This window comes from Alligator sinensis, unplaced genomic scaffold (genome assembly GCF_000455745.1).
Source record: "Alligator sinensis unplaced genomic scaffold, ASM45574v1 scaffold109_1, whole genome shotgun sequence".
NCBI classification, from domain to species: Eukaryota; Metazoa; Chordata; order Crocodylia; family Alligatoridae; genus Alligator; species Alligator sinensis.
In genome coordinates, this window is record NW_005841852.1 from 444,769 (window position 1) to 462,996 (window position 18,228).

Consider the following 18,228-nt stretch of genomic DNA (forward strand, 5'->3'; position numbering starts at 1 on the left):
GAGAGCTTCCCCCACAGACAGCAATTCAGCAATACCAGAAAAGAAACACATTGCAGTTAGCTTCCACATACTGTATAGTTATATTTTAAAACAGAACTGGCACAAACACCAACTGAAAAAGTTTGCTGCTTTACAATAAACAGCACCTCCATAACAGCTACAGTGCAGATGGTCTGTTCACAGGGAAGTTTATCATTGTTGGGGTCACACCGATTTGAAGAAGGCCTCACCAGCCATTATTTTGTCTGGTGGCAGCAGCTGCTGCTACTCGGGCTATGATATTTCGGCGTGCTTCAGAAGCAGAAGAGAAAGCACCATCCACCACACGCACTGGCAGTTTTCTCCTTCCGCCTGGCTGCGGGGTATAGCTGTTCTGCCGCCAATCTTCTTCTGGGGGCATATCAACCCTCTTTGGACCTGGCACCTTAGCACGAGCAGGTGGCACAGGACAACCTTGAGGGTGACCAGAATTCCAAGGCAGCCCCCATGGTGCTCTTAAGGTGCTGTAGTCTGTGCTGGATGGTGGTCTACACTTGATGGAATAAGACTCTAGCATTTGATATTGTAAGGGCTGCTGGAGGAAGTCTTCCTGTAAGCCCTTGTCTGATTGGCCTGGAAATCCCAAGTGCATTTTTTGTTTATCTGGCAATGTCACTGTTTGTCTAGCAGTGTGGCTCAACTGCAGCCAACAGCCAGAGAGACTTGATGCCCCACCTCCTAAACGTTGATCAAGAGGCCTTTGCCCTTGGGCAGAGGGGCATTTCTGTGTGCAGGGGAGACTTCCATAGCTCAGTGCCACACCTGTGTGGTCTTCACCTTGGAAAGTTTCACCCCCGTCAGGCATAACCAGAAGTTTCTGGATGTTCTTCTGATCTCCTGGGGGAAGAAAGAGTTTGTTCAGTTATTTTTTTTTCTCTCAAAGCCTCTAATGGTGGCCCACCTGCAGACTGGAAAGGTTAAACTGAATCAGCCCTATACCAGGACATTTCTTGTAATATGGATTTTGAATGAGTAAAAACTAGTCAATTCCAGCTAGGATCATAATCCCAGGAGACTGTGCAAAAAAGTGGAATTTGAAGGAATGTGTCTCATAGAACATAGTACCTATAGCCAACTCTTTCACAGGTAGTTACTATCCACCCTTCATAAAAATGGTTCAATAGCTGAACATTTCAGGGTACCAAGACCTAGGTGGAGCACAACTCTAAGGAATTTGTGAATCCCTCATAGCCTTTTTTCTGTAACATTATAAGACTATTTAAAATGACAAACAACCTAGTTAAGTACAGTAAAATGTAAATTCCAGAAGCAGTTCTTTGAGGTTACACTGTCATTTTTGCTGGCCAGATACCTCTTTATGTGCATCTATAATGTAAGCATTATTACATTTAAACAATCAACAGCCAAGCCTCCAACTTAAAAATTATCCCTTTATGTTGTAGTCACTCAGCACAACACATTAAAGCAGTTTGGAAGGGATAGCAAAGGGGAAAAAAGAATGATAGATTTATCCGTCCAAATTTCTGGAGAGACTGAGGCAGGTGTAAAAGCATCATTGACAGACAAGGCCCGAGAAGCTGTGCTTCAGAAACAGCAGGGTAAAAACTGCACACAGTTTTTCTGATCATGCAGGAGGGCAAAAAGCCCCGTGATTACCTGATGGTCTATGTGCCTTGCCCACCATGCTAGGCATCAATACGTCATGGGACAGGTGCTGCGGCCAGGTTGGGTTGTGCTGGGGATCAAAGGGTAACACAGGAGGGTCATGGGGAAAAGGAAGGGAAGTAGAGCTGGAAGAGCGGTGCCTGGTTTCCACTGGCATTCTCCTCATATCTGATGCTTCCTTTTGACAAAATGAGAAAGGGGAAAAAAACCCACAAATGATGATTAAACAGAGCTGAGCTGAATCAAGTGAACATGGCAATGACAGGGATAAGTCACCACAACAAGTACATGCATCTGTATGTGAAAGAAAGAAATGCAAGGTAACAGTATTCATTTTGGAAGACTCATCTGGTGAATGTTTTAATGGTGGGGGTTGACTAATCGTTTGGCTCAGAGTGGGAAGGGGGGGACACAAAAGTTTGGTTCACATACCCATTTTTCAGAATAATCTCGCAGTAGAAAAAGTAAATGGGCCCATTCCCACTTAACCCTGTTGGTGCTGTCCCAACACAACACAAAGATGTACACTACTGGAACCCAGCATGCTTTATAAAAGAGCTGCACAAGGATATAGGGTATCTGTTCTGGGTAGCTGAATCTTTTGCAGCAGTAAAAGATAGATTTGTCTGAACCCCTACCTATACACCCAGATTTGCACCAGTTTAACTGGACTGATTTAGGGAAAAAAACCCAAATGTGTATGCTTAGACAATGCCTAAAGCTCAAAAGTCAGAGTCCTGCTATAGGGGTTTAGGTTGTAGCCGTGTTGGTCTAAGGATATAGGCAGACAAGGTTCCTTGGGTGAATTTGATATCTTTTATTAGACCAACCCAAATGGTTGGAGAATAGTTATTAAGCAAGCTTTCGGGTTCAAAAACCCTTCGTCAGGCTCAGGAAGCTGCAGCAGTTGGTGTGTGCTCTTCCTGGATGGAATGAAAAGTAAAGAAGCCAGGGGCTGGGCTGGGCTGGGCTGGGCTGGGGAGTCAGTTGCCAGGCAGATTATAATGTATCAAAAATCCAATGTCTATGTTTAGTCCATGATCTCTAGTATCCAGCAGGTTGATGAAATGGAGCTCATAGGCTCGTCTCTGGGATGTGTTGTGTAAATTTCCCTTGAGGATCAGGACTGAGAGATTGGAGAGAGAGTGGCCCTCCTGTGAGAAATGTGCCCTATGGGCACTAAAATGGCCCCACAGTATGCCAACCTTTTTATGAGCCACCTGGAAGAAGACTTCCTCAAGAACTGCACCATCAAACCCTTGCTGTACTTACAATATATCGATGACATCTTCATCATTTGGAGTGAGAACCTGGAATCTCTACTTGAGTTCCACCAGAAATTCAACAGTCACCATCCCTCCATCCAACTTTCTTTAGAATACTCCAACACCAACATCCCCTTTTTAGACACAAGGATCAGTATCCAGAAGGGTAAAATACAGACCACAGTATACAAGAAACCCACAGACCAACATACATATCTGCACAGAACCAGCAATCACCCAAAACACACCAAAAAAGCAGTGATATACAGCCAAGCCCTCAGATACCACCGCATCTGTACTGAAGAGAACACCCGGGATTGCCACCTCACCAATCTTAAAAAGGCTTTCACCCAGCAAGGACACTCCTCCAGAGAGATAGATCGCACGTTTGAAAGAGCCAGACAAGCACCGAACCTCGCCAACCTCATCACCAGAAGCAAACTTCCTCAACCCCAGAACACACCAAAAGGATCCAGACCGTGCCATGACAAGAAATGCAAAACCTGCCCCCACATCTCCACCACCTCCACTATTACTACACCCCACAACAGAGCCATCAGCATCCCAGGATCTTACAGCTGCACCTCCAGGAATGTAGTATACCTCATCCAATGCACCAAATGCCCTGATGGAAGATATGTAGGAGAGACCAGACAACAACTGCGCACCAGAATGAACGCACACCGGAAATCCATCAAAGACACAAACACCCAATTACCGGTGGGGGCACATTTCTCACAGGAGGGCCACTCTCTCTCCAATCTCTCAGTCCTGATCCTCAAGGGAAATTTACACAACACATCCCAGAGACGAGCCTATGAGCTCCATTTCATCAACCTGCTGGATACTAGAGATCATGGACTAAACATAGACATTGGATTTTTGATACATTATAATCTGCCTGGCAACTGACTCCCCAGCCCAGCCCAGCCCAGCCCCTGGCTTCTTTACTTTTCATTCCATCCAGGAAGAGCACACACCAACTGCTGCAGCTTCCTGAGCCTGACGAAGGGTTTTTGAACCCGAAAGCTTGCTTAATAACTATTCTCCAACCATTTGGGTTGGTCTAATAAAAGATATCAAATTCACCCAAGGAACCTTGTCTGCCTAGAGTCCTGCTATGGCATTCAACTTTGACAAACAATAACTTTGCAAACAGACCTGTCTATCCTCCTTGTTCAGCTGTTTTCAAACAGAGCTAATGTTCTTAGGTTTCCTTTGGAGAAGTCTAAACATAGGCAATGGAAAGTGGAGGTGGGGAGACACCAAAACTAATAGTTCACATTAAAGAATACTCTCAAAGCTTCCCCTCTTCAAAGAAATTGCCCCATTAAACACCAGTGTGTTCAAATTGTTCCTGTTCTTCTCAAACTGGCAGTTCCAGAAAATTGCCTACTTTTGAGGATGTGCAGGAGAACATTACTGGGTGTAATTAGATGCAGCATTTTTCTTCCTTCCCTTCAAAAGCAGAACCACACTGACCTAAGTGATGATCTTTTTTCTGCCCTTTCAAAGAAGAGGAGAAAAAAAATTCTTGAGGGGACAGGTGTGGCAGTGCTGCTGCTTCTTAGCTTTCCCTAATGTGGCTAGGGAAGAAGCTTTCCTCTTCTGAGCTAATATCAATTTTTTTCAATTGTATGCCTTTCTTGTTTAGTAACTGCTGCTAGAGAAGATGGATACAGGAAAGGAAGAAATAAATTAGGTGGTATCTGCTCACCCCAAGATCGCTCTTAATAATGCTACTGATCATTCTACTTACAAAACTATGAGACGAGACCAGGGTCTCTTCTTTGTTTGCGATGACTGTCCCACTGAGACTGCGAGCAATGCGACGGAAATTCTCTGCACTGTACATCTCCTCTTCTGGCTCCCCGCTGTGGTCTCTGGTATATGTGACCTGCAAACAACATTACTACATTTAGAAAGGTCTCTCCATGGGTCCTGTGCTATACAGTGGTTTAGGGAAAGAGGTCAATAAAAATGTGATAAATTATATGAACTTCATGAAATATGCTGATCTTTTCTTTTCAAACTCCTTCATTCAAGACTAACTTAAGATACTAAAGCAAATAAAACTTTTAAAATTTCTTATTAAAATGCTATTTGTATGACTAGTTTTCCACAGTATAATGTACTGACATTTGCGCAAGTACAATTCAGTATCCTGTAAACACTTAAAGCGAGGATCTACAGCCCTCCAGTGGGAGGAATCTAGCCAAGGGACTGACTACTGCCCCATATGTCTTCTTGGTAGCCCAGATAAGCAGTGTTGGAAATGATGACCATGCCAAAATGTAATCTAAAAGGGAAGTGAAGGGGCCAAAGGAACTGTCTTTTCATAAATCTGGATAAGTCCAGAATTATTAGGTTGGAAATCTACTTTTCTGTTGGGATAGAAAATTAGTTCCCTTTCTATTTTCAGGTTCATACACATCAGTCTTTAATTTTTTTTTACCCAAAGGTACCCATATGCTTTGAGGTACAAGCACTAAAATATTACAGCTCATTATTCAATTGTCTTGTCTTAGGAAAAGCATATGGTATGAGCTAAAACTGTTAGACTACTACGAAAAGGAGATAGAACACATTCCCAAGGTCTTGGAGACAGTATCACAACCTACGATGCACTGTAGCTCCTCCTAACTTCTCTCTCTCACTCAAAGAATACTAGATGTCAGTTATTATACTGTGCATAATACTCAGTTGAACCTCGTAGCTTCATAATGTGCAAGGTGACAGTTTACCAAAGACAATGCTACAGCTGTAGATATATAACATGAAGAAGGAAACCACAAAAGTAAGCAATATAAAACATTTTATATCATTTTCATAATGTGATATGCTTCCCTACAGTCTGTAATAATACAATTAAAGACACTAGCTCCTAAATTATGAGGTTACATGACCCTGAAAAGAATTTAGATGACACTACTGTCCAAGCGTAGCATTTATCCCAAATCATCCCTATACTTATTGTTGGATTTTGAAAAGGTCTATACCTAGCATTCTCTAATGTTTAATATGTATGAACACTCTGCCGTTCCTATGGACATTTATTACTACTTTTGCTGCTGAAATAACTGATCCCTCCATCTCCACATAGATACAGCCTTATAGGCCTCACCCTCCAACATTCTTTAATGTGGTGCTACCTTAGAAACAGGAGAGACAATGGATCCATACAGGCTGCGTTCAATCTCTGCTGTCGGCGTTTTCGAGAGACCCATACCAGCTGCAGTATGCAACTTCCTTGCATTTACGTTTGCAGAGACTAGGACAGAAATAAAGTAGTGGGATTAAATTCCAAATGAAAATCTCTATCAGTGGCACACTCGCTGATCTCAAGCCTACCTGAAGCAGAAATGAATGGACTATATATATAAACAAAGGATATACACTACTAACCAAAGGTTCTTCTAAATTAGCCTCTAAATTGACACTTACAGGACCAAGAATCTTTTAGTGCAGAGTCTGCTGGAGATACTTGCTTCCCCTTCCCTTGCTCTCATGTGGGATTCTAAATGTTTCAAAGAAAGACTGGCCCCAACCACTTTAATTCAGTACACACGAAACAAAAGGTGACAAAATAGCATGGAGGGTAGATGTGGCACGTGAACATGGAGAGACTCGTCTCCAAGAATTCCAGCTAACTTTCATTCTTTCTTCTAGTGGCCTCTGCACATTTCCATTTGTGGGAGGTTTAGTAAACATAGATTACCCTCCTCAGGAAGGCTAAGAAATACTAGCATTAATGATTGATGAACTGCCAAAAATGAGTGCCCATTCTACATGTCAAGTCAAGTATATAGATACTGACTGCAATCTCTTATCCTCCCTAAATAGTCCTTAAATTAGAGGGAAAACTGCTGACAGAAAATGTAGAATTTCAAGCAGCAGCTTTAGAAAAACTGTGATTCAGGACAGGCAAAGGCAAGCTACTGGAAACTGTGCTGGGCCAAAGTGTATATCTCTCAATATTTTCAGGTGATGAAATAACTTCCATATCATGGATTGAGATACATGGGCTGATACATCTGAGCAACTTTTGAACTGTAACAGAAGATCCTCAATTCCACACTTTATGTCTCCAATACTTGGAGGGAGTTTAAAAGGCTTGTACACAACACTTTTGCACTGGCAAAATCAGCTTTTCTAAGGGTGTAAAAAAGGAGTGTAAAAAATAAAAAAGGGTGTAAAAAAGGAGTAACCCCCCCCAAAAACAAAAAATACCCAAAAAAAACCCCATACAAATGCATTCCGGCCCTGTACTTGTATAAACTTCCTTAAATCCAATAAAGAATTACCCCAGGGAATAAACGGGTTTAGGTATTGCGTGCCCAAAGCTATTTAGTAGCCATTTGTAAGCAAACAGGTTTTTACCTATTTAAGCTCATCACCCAGAATATCTCACTATCTGCCTCCTCTAGATTTCATTATCCTTTACGCCAGTCAAAAAGGCCAGCAAAAAATAAATTACACCTGCGAAAATGAGTTAAGTGTTGTGTGTCTAGGCCCAAAGATATAACCATTGCCTGAGTGGCCCAAATCTAAGGCCTGTAGATATCCTAGACATGGAATCCAACTTCCAGGATGTGACTGAAGCTTGGAAAAACAAATTAATTCCCTGAGAAAGATGGATGCAGAAGACCTCCCCACCCCTCCCCACTTGAGACCTCCATCTCAGATGGCAAAGCACATCAAAAAAACAAGAGAGAAAGCTCCCGTTTCTTTGTCTTTCACAGTAAAGCATGCCAAATGTCCTAAGGGATTATGGCTCAGGTGTTCATGGCCTCTAAAAAAGGACAGTAACAAGTCTGTCAGTTGCTCCAGCTCCAGCTAATGAAAGTGTGACCCGGTTGCACTGGTAAGGAACTTTTCCTATAACCTGACCTTCTTTGCAGGATTGAAAGTGAACACAATATGCACATTTTACAATGGGCCAAAATCTATTCCTTGACAAGAAAGATAATTGTGAGTCAGGCAACTGATAAAACCACTTAGTGCTGCAGAGAGGGCAAAGCATGACCACTTTTATTGGCAGTGGTCTCCTTTCACATATGCTAGGTAGCTGAATCTGAGATGCATAGACCAAAGCCTGAAAGGAGTCGCTGCAAGACTGTTGTCTCAAGCGTGCTGGTTTTAGAAATGGCTACTGTTGGCAGTTCCACTAATGCACATATATCTGAGGACTTCAGTACTGGCTACAAAGAGCACAGAATCAGCTGAGATGGCATTTGGTACCCTCTCTTTTTTTCCCCTTACCTCCGGCAATTCTGAATTCCCTGACAAGTAAGGCATTAAATCCTTGGCATTTAATGCAACCTGAAAAGAGTTCTGGCTCACAAGGTATACTGCAGATACTCAGTCAGTTTTGTGAAGGGGTGTGTGTGTGTGTGTGTGTGTGTGCGTGCATATGTGTGTAAACACACACACTACACATTATCAATCCAGAGGGGTTGGTTCCATTTATGTAGCACAGAGCGAACAAGGCCTTAACTGCAGGCACTGGACTAAATGTCATTCTGACCAATCTGGAGACATCAAAGTTATTCACACTGGATATATAAACACTCTAACAAGGTGGCAGGTCCTCACCACTGGACTAAAATAACTTGAAAATATTTGCACTGACAAGTGACTTCTAGAGTCAGCCATGTAAGATCCCTGAACCTGGACCTGAGCAGTCAAGATGGATCCATGAACTTTGGTGTCGTTCATGCCAGACACAGAGCTAATTAGAGTTGATGCCTGACTTTTGAACAGAGGCACAGTCAGCTAGGCCTAAAAAGCACATCAGCTAAAGTTAGGGTGATCATTGGTCCTGTTTTATACTGGATCGTCCTGTTTTTAAACCCTTTGTCCCCTGTCTGTTTCTGCCCCCTGAATGAGGAACAGACTGCAAAAAGTCCTGTTTTTCAGTGCATTGGTGGAAATATATGTCAATTATTTGTTCTTGTGATTCTATTGACTGTGCCTAGACATTGGGCAGTGCGCAGCCAGGAGGAGCTGGGTTTTGAGCCAGCCAGGGAGGGAGGTAGAGGATCCCAGGTGCTGATCACTCTGCACCTGCGTGAGGAGCTGTAGATGCATTGCACATACAGGCACAGGGAGAGCTGAGGCGCTGCTTCATCCCTGAGCTCCCTGAGCCCTCACCAAGAAGATGTCCTGTATTCTGGGGATGCTTCAGTGGCCACCCTAGCTAAAGTGCAAGGTAGCTGTCTCACTTCTGTGGGTTCAAATAATGCCTATACAATAAGATCATCCTCTTTCCTGTTTTTCTTAAGAAACCATGATTACCTAAATTAAAACTAATGAAAAAAGGCCCCTGAAGAACCAGAAGGGGAAGAGAAAGAAGTGATGAGGGAAGCACCGAGGACACTACCTCTGATCTGAACTTGCTAGTGAGTTTGGAGATTAAAAAGAAGAGAGGATAGTTAGGATCACTTCCCTTCTCAAAGACTAGGGATCCTCCCTGGGAAGGAAAAAGCAAAAGTGAAAAACTTCAATGCACACTGCTCGTTAAAGGATTCTAAGAATTTGTGACCTGGTATCTTGATGCGACACAAGCAGGAACATACAGAGACTACCTGGAGAAAAAAAAACAGTTGATAAAAAATGCAAAACAAATCAAAATGTTTGTATACTGTATTTATACTGACTGCTATCCATTCCTGGTAGAGAGAAGATTTCAGTCAAAAGAGAGATTTTCTGAATTTTTAAGTTGCGACACACTGGCCACATATCATGAGATGCTGACTGCGCAGTTGTTACTGCACAGTCATTTAGTACATGCATACCCAAGTACTAAGTGACTGAGCAGTAACTGGTGTTCATGTACAATACCGTCCCCGCACGGCTTCCTGGTGATGCTGACTGCGCAGTAGCTCATTAGTAATGCACAGCAGCAGTGCATCACTGTTCATGCCATGCAACACTACTGTGCAGTAGTAACAAGCTACTGCATAGTAAGCATCTTGTGTAGATACTGCAACTGTCTGTATGTACACATAAGTAGTATGAACCTAAGGCCCCTGACATTAAAATAATCATGCTATTGGGATCATGAACAGCAGGATGCATGACTTTTGGGATGGGGATAAAATTCCTCAGATCCCAATGATGCAACCACAGAATGGGGAAGCCTGGCATAGCCCTACATGCTGAGCTCCCATGTGTCAGTGCCAATGGTGCAGCCTGGCACTACAGAACTGGTTCCCTGATGCTGGGCTACATTGGCCCACATTTCAACGGGTGGAGAGCAGACCCAAGTCCTGAAGCCAGTATCTGGGGCTGCCCCTGCTGACTGGGCGCAGAGCAACCCCAGGTCCCAGAATCAGGACTGCTCTTGCAGATCAGGCAAGAAGCAGCCTCAGATCTGGGACTGAGGTCTGCCTCCAGGGATCAGGTGGGAAGAGCCCTTGGTCCCAGTGGAAGTGTGCACCAGAGAAATAGGGGATCCCCAGCCCCAGCTGCATATGCCCTGGCCTGGAATGGCAAGCATATACCCAGAGACTGGGAAGCTCTCTAATGCCCAGCTGCATGCACCCCATGCTGCAGTGCAGGTAGCTAGGCAACAGAGAGCCTGGGTCACCAGCTGCCCTTGCTGCATACCCAGCGTTGGACTACACAGAGTGGCTTTAAATAACTCCATCTTTGGGCAGCCCATAGGCTCCCCATGAAGGGGCATTTAAGACTATACCATGCACCCCACTACAGCATGCCACATTCAAAATAGGGCATGATACAAACAAGACACAGAGGTTCTACATTAAAATGGGGAACATCTTTGTGGCCTGTTCATCATATTGTGCCATAAATTTGCCAACCATGCAGAATGTTGTGTTTTATGCTGCAACTAATGAGTAAATCACACTATAAATGTAATATCTGCCAGGCATCTAACACCCCAGTTTGTAAATATATCACAGAAACCAGAAATCTGCCTTTCCTTCATCCTAGATGCCCATAATAGTCAAATCTGAAACCTTCCAGCCCAGCTAAATCTCTTTACCCACAAGTGTCCACCAGTTTAACTAAAGGTGTGCTTTTAGAGCAATTAAAAAAGGTGTACAGTTGTGAAGACACATGCGTCTTTCAGCTTAAGATCTATATTAGTAAAGACAAACAAAAATAAGCTACTGGTAAATTGAATTGAAGTAACAAGCACCTATTTAACTAAATGAGTTTTGAAAACAAACAAAAAAACCCCAAAACAACTTTAGTTTCACTGGAGGAACTGTGTGCAAGCAAGGCTCAAATCTTGCTCAGGAATAAAATATTACCCTGATGTAAAGCAATTACAGAATTCTCACCTGATTGGCCTAGTGGATGCCTGGCACTGTCCCTTCTTCCCAGCACAGACCTGTTCACTTGAGATGCTTGCAGACTAGCCTGATAGAGGGATTCCAGCTCAGAGATCTCCTGTTCTGTGTCCTGATTCCACTGTGGGTGCAGCTGCATTGGGGTCCTGTCCAAGTCATCTCTAACTCTTCTCTTATCAGAAAGCGATGGATTCTTCATAGGCACCAGAAGCCATTCGGTATTCTTACTCTCCAGTTGAGAACTGTAACAACTTTTAACATCATCCACCCAGTCATTCACAGGCAGAGACACTACCATGCCAGAAGTAGTTCCATCATTTACCTGTTTCATGCCTCTTTCATGTGTGTGCTTTTCCTGGCAGATTGCAGAGCCTGTTACATTCTGCCCACCTCTTCCACACTGCTCTTTATTGTGACACCCAGGATTTTTAGAGCTGTGTTTGGCACTAAAACGTTCCATGGAAACTAACCCATCCCTAACATCCAAGGATGAGAGGGACTTCTCAGAAGGCCAACTTCTGTTCTCTTGGCTTTGATGAATTTGTTGTCTATAGACGGAGGGTGAAAGATTGGTGATGGATTCTTGCATTAGTCGTGGAGATTTCTCATCCTGACAGACTACTGCAGTCCACCCTTTCTCATGAGTACCTTCTTTGCAGACCCCATGCATTCTCTGAAACTGTTCTGCCAGGAAACGAACATGCCCTCTAGTGGTCCGGGTCTCAGGTTTGCAAGACTCCATCTTTCCAAATTCATCCTGAGGGTGCAGTAAAGTTTCATGGCTGTTTGGTCTGGAGTACTTATCTGCTGTCTGTACAGGATCCAGGGGACACTGAAGTAATGGGGGTGAAGCAGCTGGAGTCATGGAATGATAGCTCCCTAGCTGGTCAATGCTGGGCTGCACAGGAAAGCTTGCAAGTGTGAAGCAAGGACTGTGTTGGTCACTTTTGTCAGGAGATGCTGCTTGTGCTGGATGTGGACAGGGAAACAGTGTAGGCAAAGACCCAGAGTTTGTTGTATTAGATTTGATTTTATGCTGAGCTGTGACTGAAGCTGTTATGTCATGAACTTCATTTAACTTGCTGCTGCTGCTGCAGCAATCCCTATAGTCTTCTAGCCCTTTGGTTGTGGCTCCATCAAAATCCACACCATGATGGGCATCATTCTTAATCTTTGTGGGTCTCTCAGCCAACCCATGCCTATAGGGAAAAGAGTGAGCTCGGTCATCAAAATCAGCAGAAGCAGACTGGAAGTTTGGAGATGTCCTGTTTGGTGGATTGCTTTCAGGAGGGGGCAGGGAGGAAGCCTCTGGATATAATGATGAGTGCAACTCATGGCAGGAAGCAGGTGAATGGAAGAAAGAACTGGACCCATATTCCACTTCTCTGTTGGGTTCCAGCGGTAATTCCTGACTCAGCAGTACTTGGAGTGGGCCAGTCTGTTCACTAAAATACACAGAAATGGTAACCAATCATTTATAGGCCCTTTTTTTAAAATTTAGTCTTAAGCTGTGGAACTTGCTCCTATTTGATGACATCTACTTCAAACCATTTCACAATACAAAATCCCCACCCAAAGAATTTCTTGTTAATTAAAAAATAAGTCATTTTACGCCTTTCCCTCCAGTCTTTTTTTCTCCCTTACAACCGACTCCCACATATAACACACTGGATTCATTACTAGTTTTAAGAATTAATTTTGTATAACAAAGTTTCAAATAGTTATAATTTGTAATGCTGTTTTACAACACTCCAAGTAGTTTGGCAAAGGGCTTGAATGTGTCAATATGTGGTCACATTAATCTCTTTTAAACTAAATATTACAAGTCTCTTTCCAAGATTAGTGGCGAAGCGATTCTGACAACACATCCAAGAGGACTTAATGATTTAATGCAAATAGACAACATTCTACTAACGTTCTATATCTCCAAATAATAGGGAATAATTTTGGGAAGGGAAGGATTAGGATTAATATATTTTTACTAGTTCTCTTTGTCCTTATCCTCTTAGTTTTGGGATTCAATAAATAACTGTAGTATTTACATATATTACCAACTTTGCATATTTGTTCTGTGTAAAATAAAAGCATGTGGATCATTTTGCATTTCTTCTGCATTTAATTTGCATTTTAGCATGCAAACAAAGTAATAAATTAATAAAATCAGAGAACGGGAAACAATCTGGACAGTAAGGAATGGTCCAGGTAACTGAAACCAAACTGAAAACTTCCTTCCTCACTCAAAGCAACGTTTACTGTTCACTGAAGTAGTGTGTTAATCTTAATCAGAATCTACTAAATGACAACACTGTTCATTTAAAGGCTGCTGGATAATTAGGATAATTATTTCTTACAGGGCAAAAGGACAACTGAATGATCACAACCCTAGCAATCTGTCTCTTCATACTGACCCTAAAAATCAAAGCTCCCATGACAAAGATACAGCTAGCACAGGGGTGCTCAAACTCTAGCTCTCAGACCAAGTGTGGCCCACAGAGCCATCACATCTGGCCCACCACATGTGTCAGGAAATTTGGAAGCATAGAGTGGTGGCCATCAATATGGCCACATTTTCCCCTGCCAAATTCCCAAACCCCAAGCCCCATGCAGTCAGTCAGAGATAGGTCAGGCAAGGCTGCAACCCCTTCACCTGTGGGGCTGGACCATGTCCCCTTCCCCTCCCAACAGGGCAGGTTTGGAGCCTGGTCACATCCCTCCTCGCCCATCTCATTCTGCAAAGTATGTAGCTGGAGAGGCCAATTAGCAGATGCACATATAGCAGGTGGGAACACCCCTTTGCATCCAACTGTCAAGTCACCTCAAGCACAAGTCATCAAAGACCCAGCTCCCCTCCCCATTTGCATCTGTGGCTGTTAGGGAAGGAAGCAGAGGTTGAGTCCAGGCACAGAAGTCACCAGCTGAGAGGTCTGCAGAGTCAGCACGAGGTGAGGTATCCCTTGTCACTCATGTAGGACTTGCAGAAGAGAGACAGTGGGGCTGGGGCAGGTGATATGATCCTCTCCCTGCAGAGCTCTGGCAGAATGGCCTCCCTGGAGTTGGACAAATCAGAGCTGCTCTCTGCAAAGGCCTTGTTTAGGAATGGGGAGTAACTCCTTACAAATCGCAGGGACAATACCAACACCTGCTTGCCAACCTGGTTGGTCTCCGATGTGATAAAAACACTGAGATCTCATCTGTTCTGTGAGCCTGTCAGAAGCAGTTTCTAAAAGCTCCTACTACAGTCCACAGTTTGATTTTGTACACAAAAAGACCTATTCTACTAAAACCAAGGACACACTGAAGAAGGCTCTCTGATAATGCAGAATGATCTGAGCAGAGCTGAAACAAGAAGAATGCTACAGGGTCTTGAGTAATCAGGGGAATATTTCATTAGCTATTTCTTTCCAGACCTTGCTGCTGGGAGGTACAGCTCAGACCTGGTTTAACTGCGATACACTCGGACTACCTTGTAAATTGGGTCATGGTGCCCCCCTGTGGTGGGTGGCAGGTTGGCGGCGGCAGCTGCTGCGATGGCTGTTGATGCATGCGATCCTGTAGGCTCCGTGCTTTTCGGATACTGATTTGCAGCTTCTTATCGACTAGGGCTCTGCTGTGAGTGCTAGAGCTGGCATCATGCATGGCAAGTCTTAGTTTAGCTAAAATGCAAAAGAAAACAGCAGAAACAAAAAACAGAATAAAAGAAGAAAATCGGGGGGGAAAAAAAGAAAAAAAAAGATGCAGCAGGAACATAAAACATGGACCATGCAAATACTGCCACAAAAGAGTTCACAGGGATGCTTTCATTTCCATTTAATGCACATTCAAGTTAGCCATGTGTCCAAACAGGTTAATTAAAACTAAACCAAAATGAAGTTGGAAAAAAAATTTAAGTTTTAGCCAAACCTCTTATCCCCTTAACATGGGCTCTCTCCAACTGCCATTTCTTTCTTAGTCTTCCATGAAGCTTTTCCTTATCCACTATACCAAGAGGTCCCTTAACGTATATGGGAACTGGACAGGTTTTGACACCAAGGCATAGCCAGCTGGAACACAAGCTAATAGAGCTTTCATGAGGGCTATGTACTGATTCTCATTTTGTAACTCAAAAGCCAGTTTCTACAAACATGTTTTTGCCTTTGTAAATCCATGCTGCCACCTGCTCTGTTTGCAACCTCACTAACCAGCCAGAGGAAAATGAAGGGTGGAGTGGGATAGCCAGCCAATCAAAATATAAAATATTGAAAAATACTAAAATAAAAGAATGCAATAGCACATATTTCTATAATTCACAGCACACATTAAGCCCTTCAACATGTTGATGCCTCTTCCTCCTAACAGCTGAGTAAGTATAGCATAGTTCATACTTTGTACTTTGGTAACGGAAGAGGGAGACTCTCATGCTCCCTTCCTACTGCTGTACTGGGGGCTTAAACACCTTTGGAAAATAGCCTACCGATTGGAAAAAAATATTTAGGGGATAGAGGGGCAGGAGTGGGTGCTTGCTGAAATACGCGAGTTAGCACTAAGAACACACTAGCCTCCCAATGGCATTACTGCCATACTAGAAACAGCAGCACAAAGGGAATCCTAGTAAAAAGGAGAGGGATAGAGTAGAACAAGACTAAAATCCAGAAATAAGAGTGCTTAGAAAGAGGAAGTACTTTCTCCCAGCATTCTGCTAGAAATCACCAGTCCCAATATTCCCACCTGATGAATTCAGATGACCAGTCAATGTTATAGACCTGTTCTGCAACATTAGTAAGTTGTCAAAAGCGCAATAGCTCAGGCGGTTAGAGTTACTTACATATAGCTTCGTTACAGAGAGCCAAAGCTGCAGCACAATCCCCCTTCTGCTCCTGATGTAGCGACTCTTCAAAGATTGAGTCTGCCTCCTGCATGGACCTCTCAAAGCCATCACTCCTCCCTGCAATGGGCAGCACTCTTCATTTCATTTGCATTCTTTTTTAAATCTTCCTCCTACCCTCCTCCTCCCATTTGAGAGCACAAAACCTTCAAGTACAGCCAGTCTTATGTAGTAGACCTCCTGTAGAGGCTGTATCTTTCCCAGGCACTCTTCTCTTCTTTTAAGCCTATTTATTGCAATATTATAAACCTCTCCAGGATGAAGAGCAACCTTGGTCAGAGAAATAAAAAGTACCGAGAACGATGTGGATCAGCAGCTACTCTCAAGGTGTGTCTATAAGGGCAAGTCACATTGTTTTCACATGAGATGTTATTTAAAATGCATTTAGTTAAACTGATACAAAACACAGCAGTGATAGTGTTTCATTTTAAGCCAGACTTACTTCAGTTTATGTCCATTAGAAATTCAAATTTACCTAAATAAAATTAAAGTAGTCTTAAATCACAATAATAGCCTCACAGAGAGGTTTGTATCAGTTTAATTACATGTATTGTATTTAAAATTGCAACTTATGTTAAATTGGTGCATCCACAGATTTCAATCAAGTCCTTTTCAATTTACAGCCTGGTAACAGCAAACTTTGGTGCATCTCAGTTCCAATAAATGTTTGTTCTGGCATTTGCCCACCAAAGACACAAAATCAAAGATAACTAGAAGCTAAATCAGTGTTGGGAGCAGCAATATTACCATCAGTGACTAAACTTTCGTCAGTCTCTTAGGCTGCTTGCAGACATTTTTAAAAAAAGTGGCACTTTAGTTTAAACTTGGTGTACTTCTGTGCCGTGTCCAGCACGTCCCAGGAGAGGCAGAGTGTTAGTTGGACCTGGCTCACTCAATGTCCATATCAAGTGGGCGCTTAATGAGGCTTTCTTGGGGCTTCTATGTAATAGCTGATTGAATCTACTTTAGATGTAAGTACCAAAAAACCCTGCTGAAGTGCCTGATCGATACAGATGCTGCAGAGCTGGGTCAAAGTAATGTGCTGCTTCTTTTGGTAAAGCACATTTTGTTTTGTTTTCCCTTTTTTTTTTTAATGCCTGCAAGCAGCCTTAAAGTAATTATTTCTGATTCATAAGTTTGTTAACCGCAAGGATGGAGTAATTTATCTTTATGACAAAATGCAATTTTGGGGAGGTGAGTGGTCAGCTTGTTAAAGAACTTCCTATGCTCTAAAAGAATTCTCACGCCATCTACTGTGATGAGAAGAAAATTATAGCACATAGTATGTACAAATACCATTTAGCATGTTGTACCTGTACCTCTGCTGCATGATCACAGATCCTTTCCCAGAAATCATCTGTCCAGAGTTTGAGAGGTGAGAAACCCGGGGAATGGCCAAGGAACCTCTTACCTAAAGTTAGGTCACATCTACAGAGTAATAGTACAAGTAACCCAATGTGCAAGTGGGAGGAGACCCTCTCCTCCACTCCACAAGTCAAATGCCAGCTATTTCTATTTAGTCATCTCCTCATATACTTGTACGCTCTTTCCATCTGAAACTGCTCTGAGGTGCATGGGAAATGATAATCTGATTCAGCAGTGTATAAATGAATTCACCCACTGGACACACATGCTCTGCACTACAAGAGACAAATGGAATGTTAAAGCCCAATGGTACCGCAGCCTTCGTAGCACTGAAACAGCATGTGGGAAAGAATCTGAGAAGAGGGGAAGAATAACCAAAAATTCTTTGGGCAATAATTGAGGGACAAAGGAGAAGCTTACTCTAGTGCCATTTATTAGACAGCCTACAGTGTGCTCATGACAATATACCAATTCAAGCAAAACACTGTTAATTTGGTTTGTTTCATATCATGACAGCAGAGAATGAAAAAATATTTTTTCTCCTCAAAAAATAAAAGCCTCCTTGACATACGTTTTGCATACATCATTCCAAGTGCTTCACAAAAATCTTGTGAACAAGCATCTGCTTCATCTGAAGGTGAAGATGGGTAAGTCAGCCCAGCAGCATTTCACAGTCAAAACATGAGGCCTTTGAGCATCGTAAAACTGAGGCTAAATTTTAATTTTCTAAACTTAAGCTTCTTTGTGTAGG

At 42.9% G+C, this 18,228-nt stretch overlaps 1 protein-coding gene across 6 annotated transcripts in view; it reads right to left on the reverse strand.

Moving 5' to 3' along the window:
- Positions 1 to 6: 6 nt before the first annotated feature.
- Positions 7 to 18,228, reverse strand: part of USP54 (ubiquitin specific peptidase 54) — a 213,092-nt gene continuing 194,870 nt past the window's right edge. For 5 of the 6 annotated variants that reach the window (XM_006016260.3, XM_006016259.3, XM_025212555.1 and 2 more), the window contains 7 exons: positions 16,053 to 16,172; positions 14,715 to 14,904; positions 11,243 to 12,696; positions 6,083 to 6,201; positions 4,690 to 4,827; positions 1,657 to 1,843; positions 7 to 876 (listed from right to left, as the gene is read on the reverse strand). In XM_006016260.3, the coding sequence (XP_006016322.1) occupies positions 227 to 876; positions 1,657 to 1,843; positions 4,690 to 4,827; positions 6,083 to 6,201; positions 11,243 to 12,696; positions 14,715 to 14,904; positions 16,053 to 16,172 (2,858 nt within the window). In that variant the 3' untranslated portion in view covers positions 7 to 226. Of the gene's footprint in view, positions 877 to 1,656; positions 1,844 to 4,689; positions 4,828 to 6,082; positions 6,202 to 11,242; positions 12,697 to 14,714; positions 14,905 to 16,052; positions 16,173 to 18,228 lie in introns of those variants that run through there. The other variant, XM_025212576.1, reaches the window with a different exon arrangement.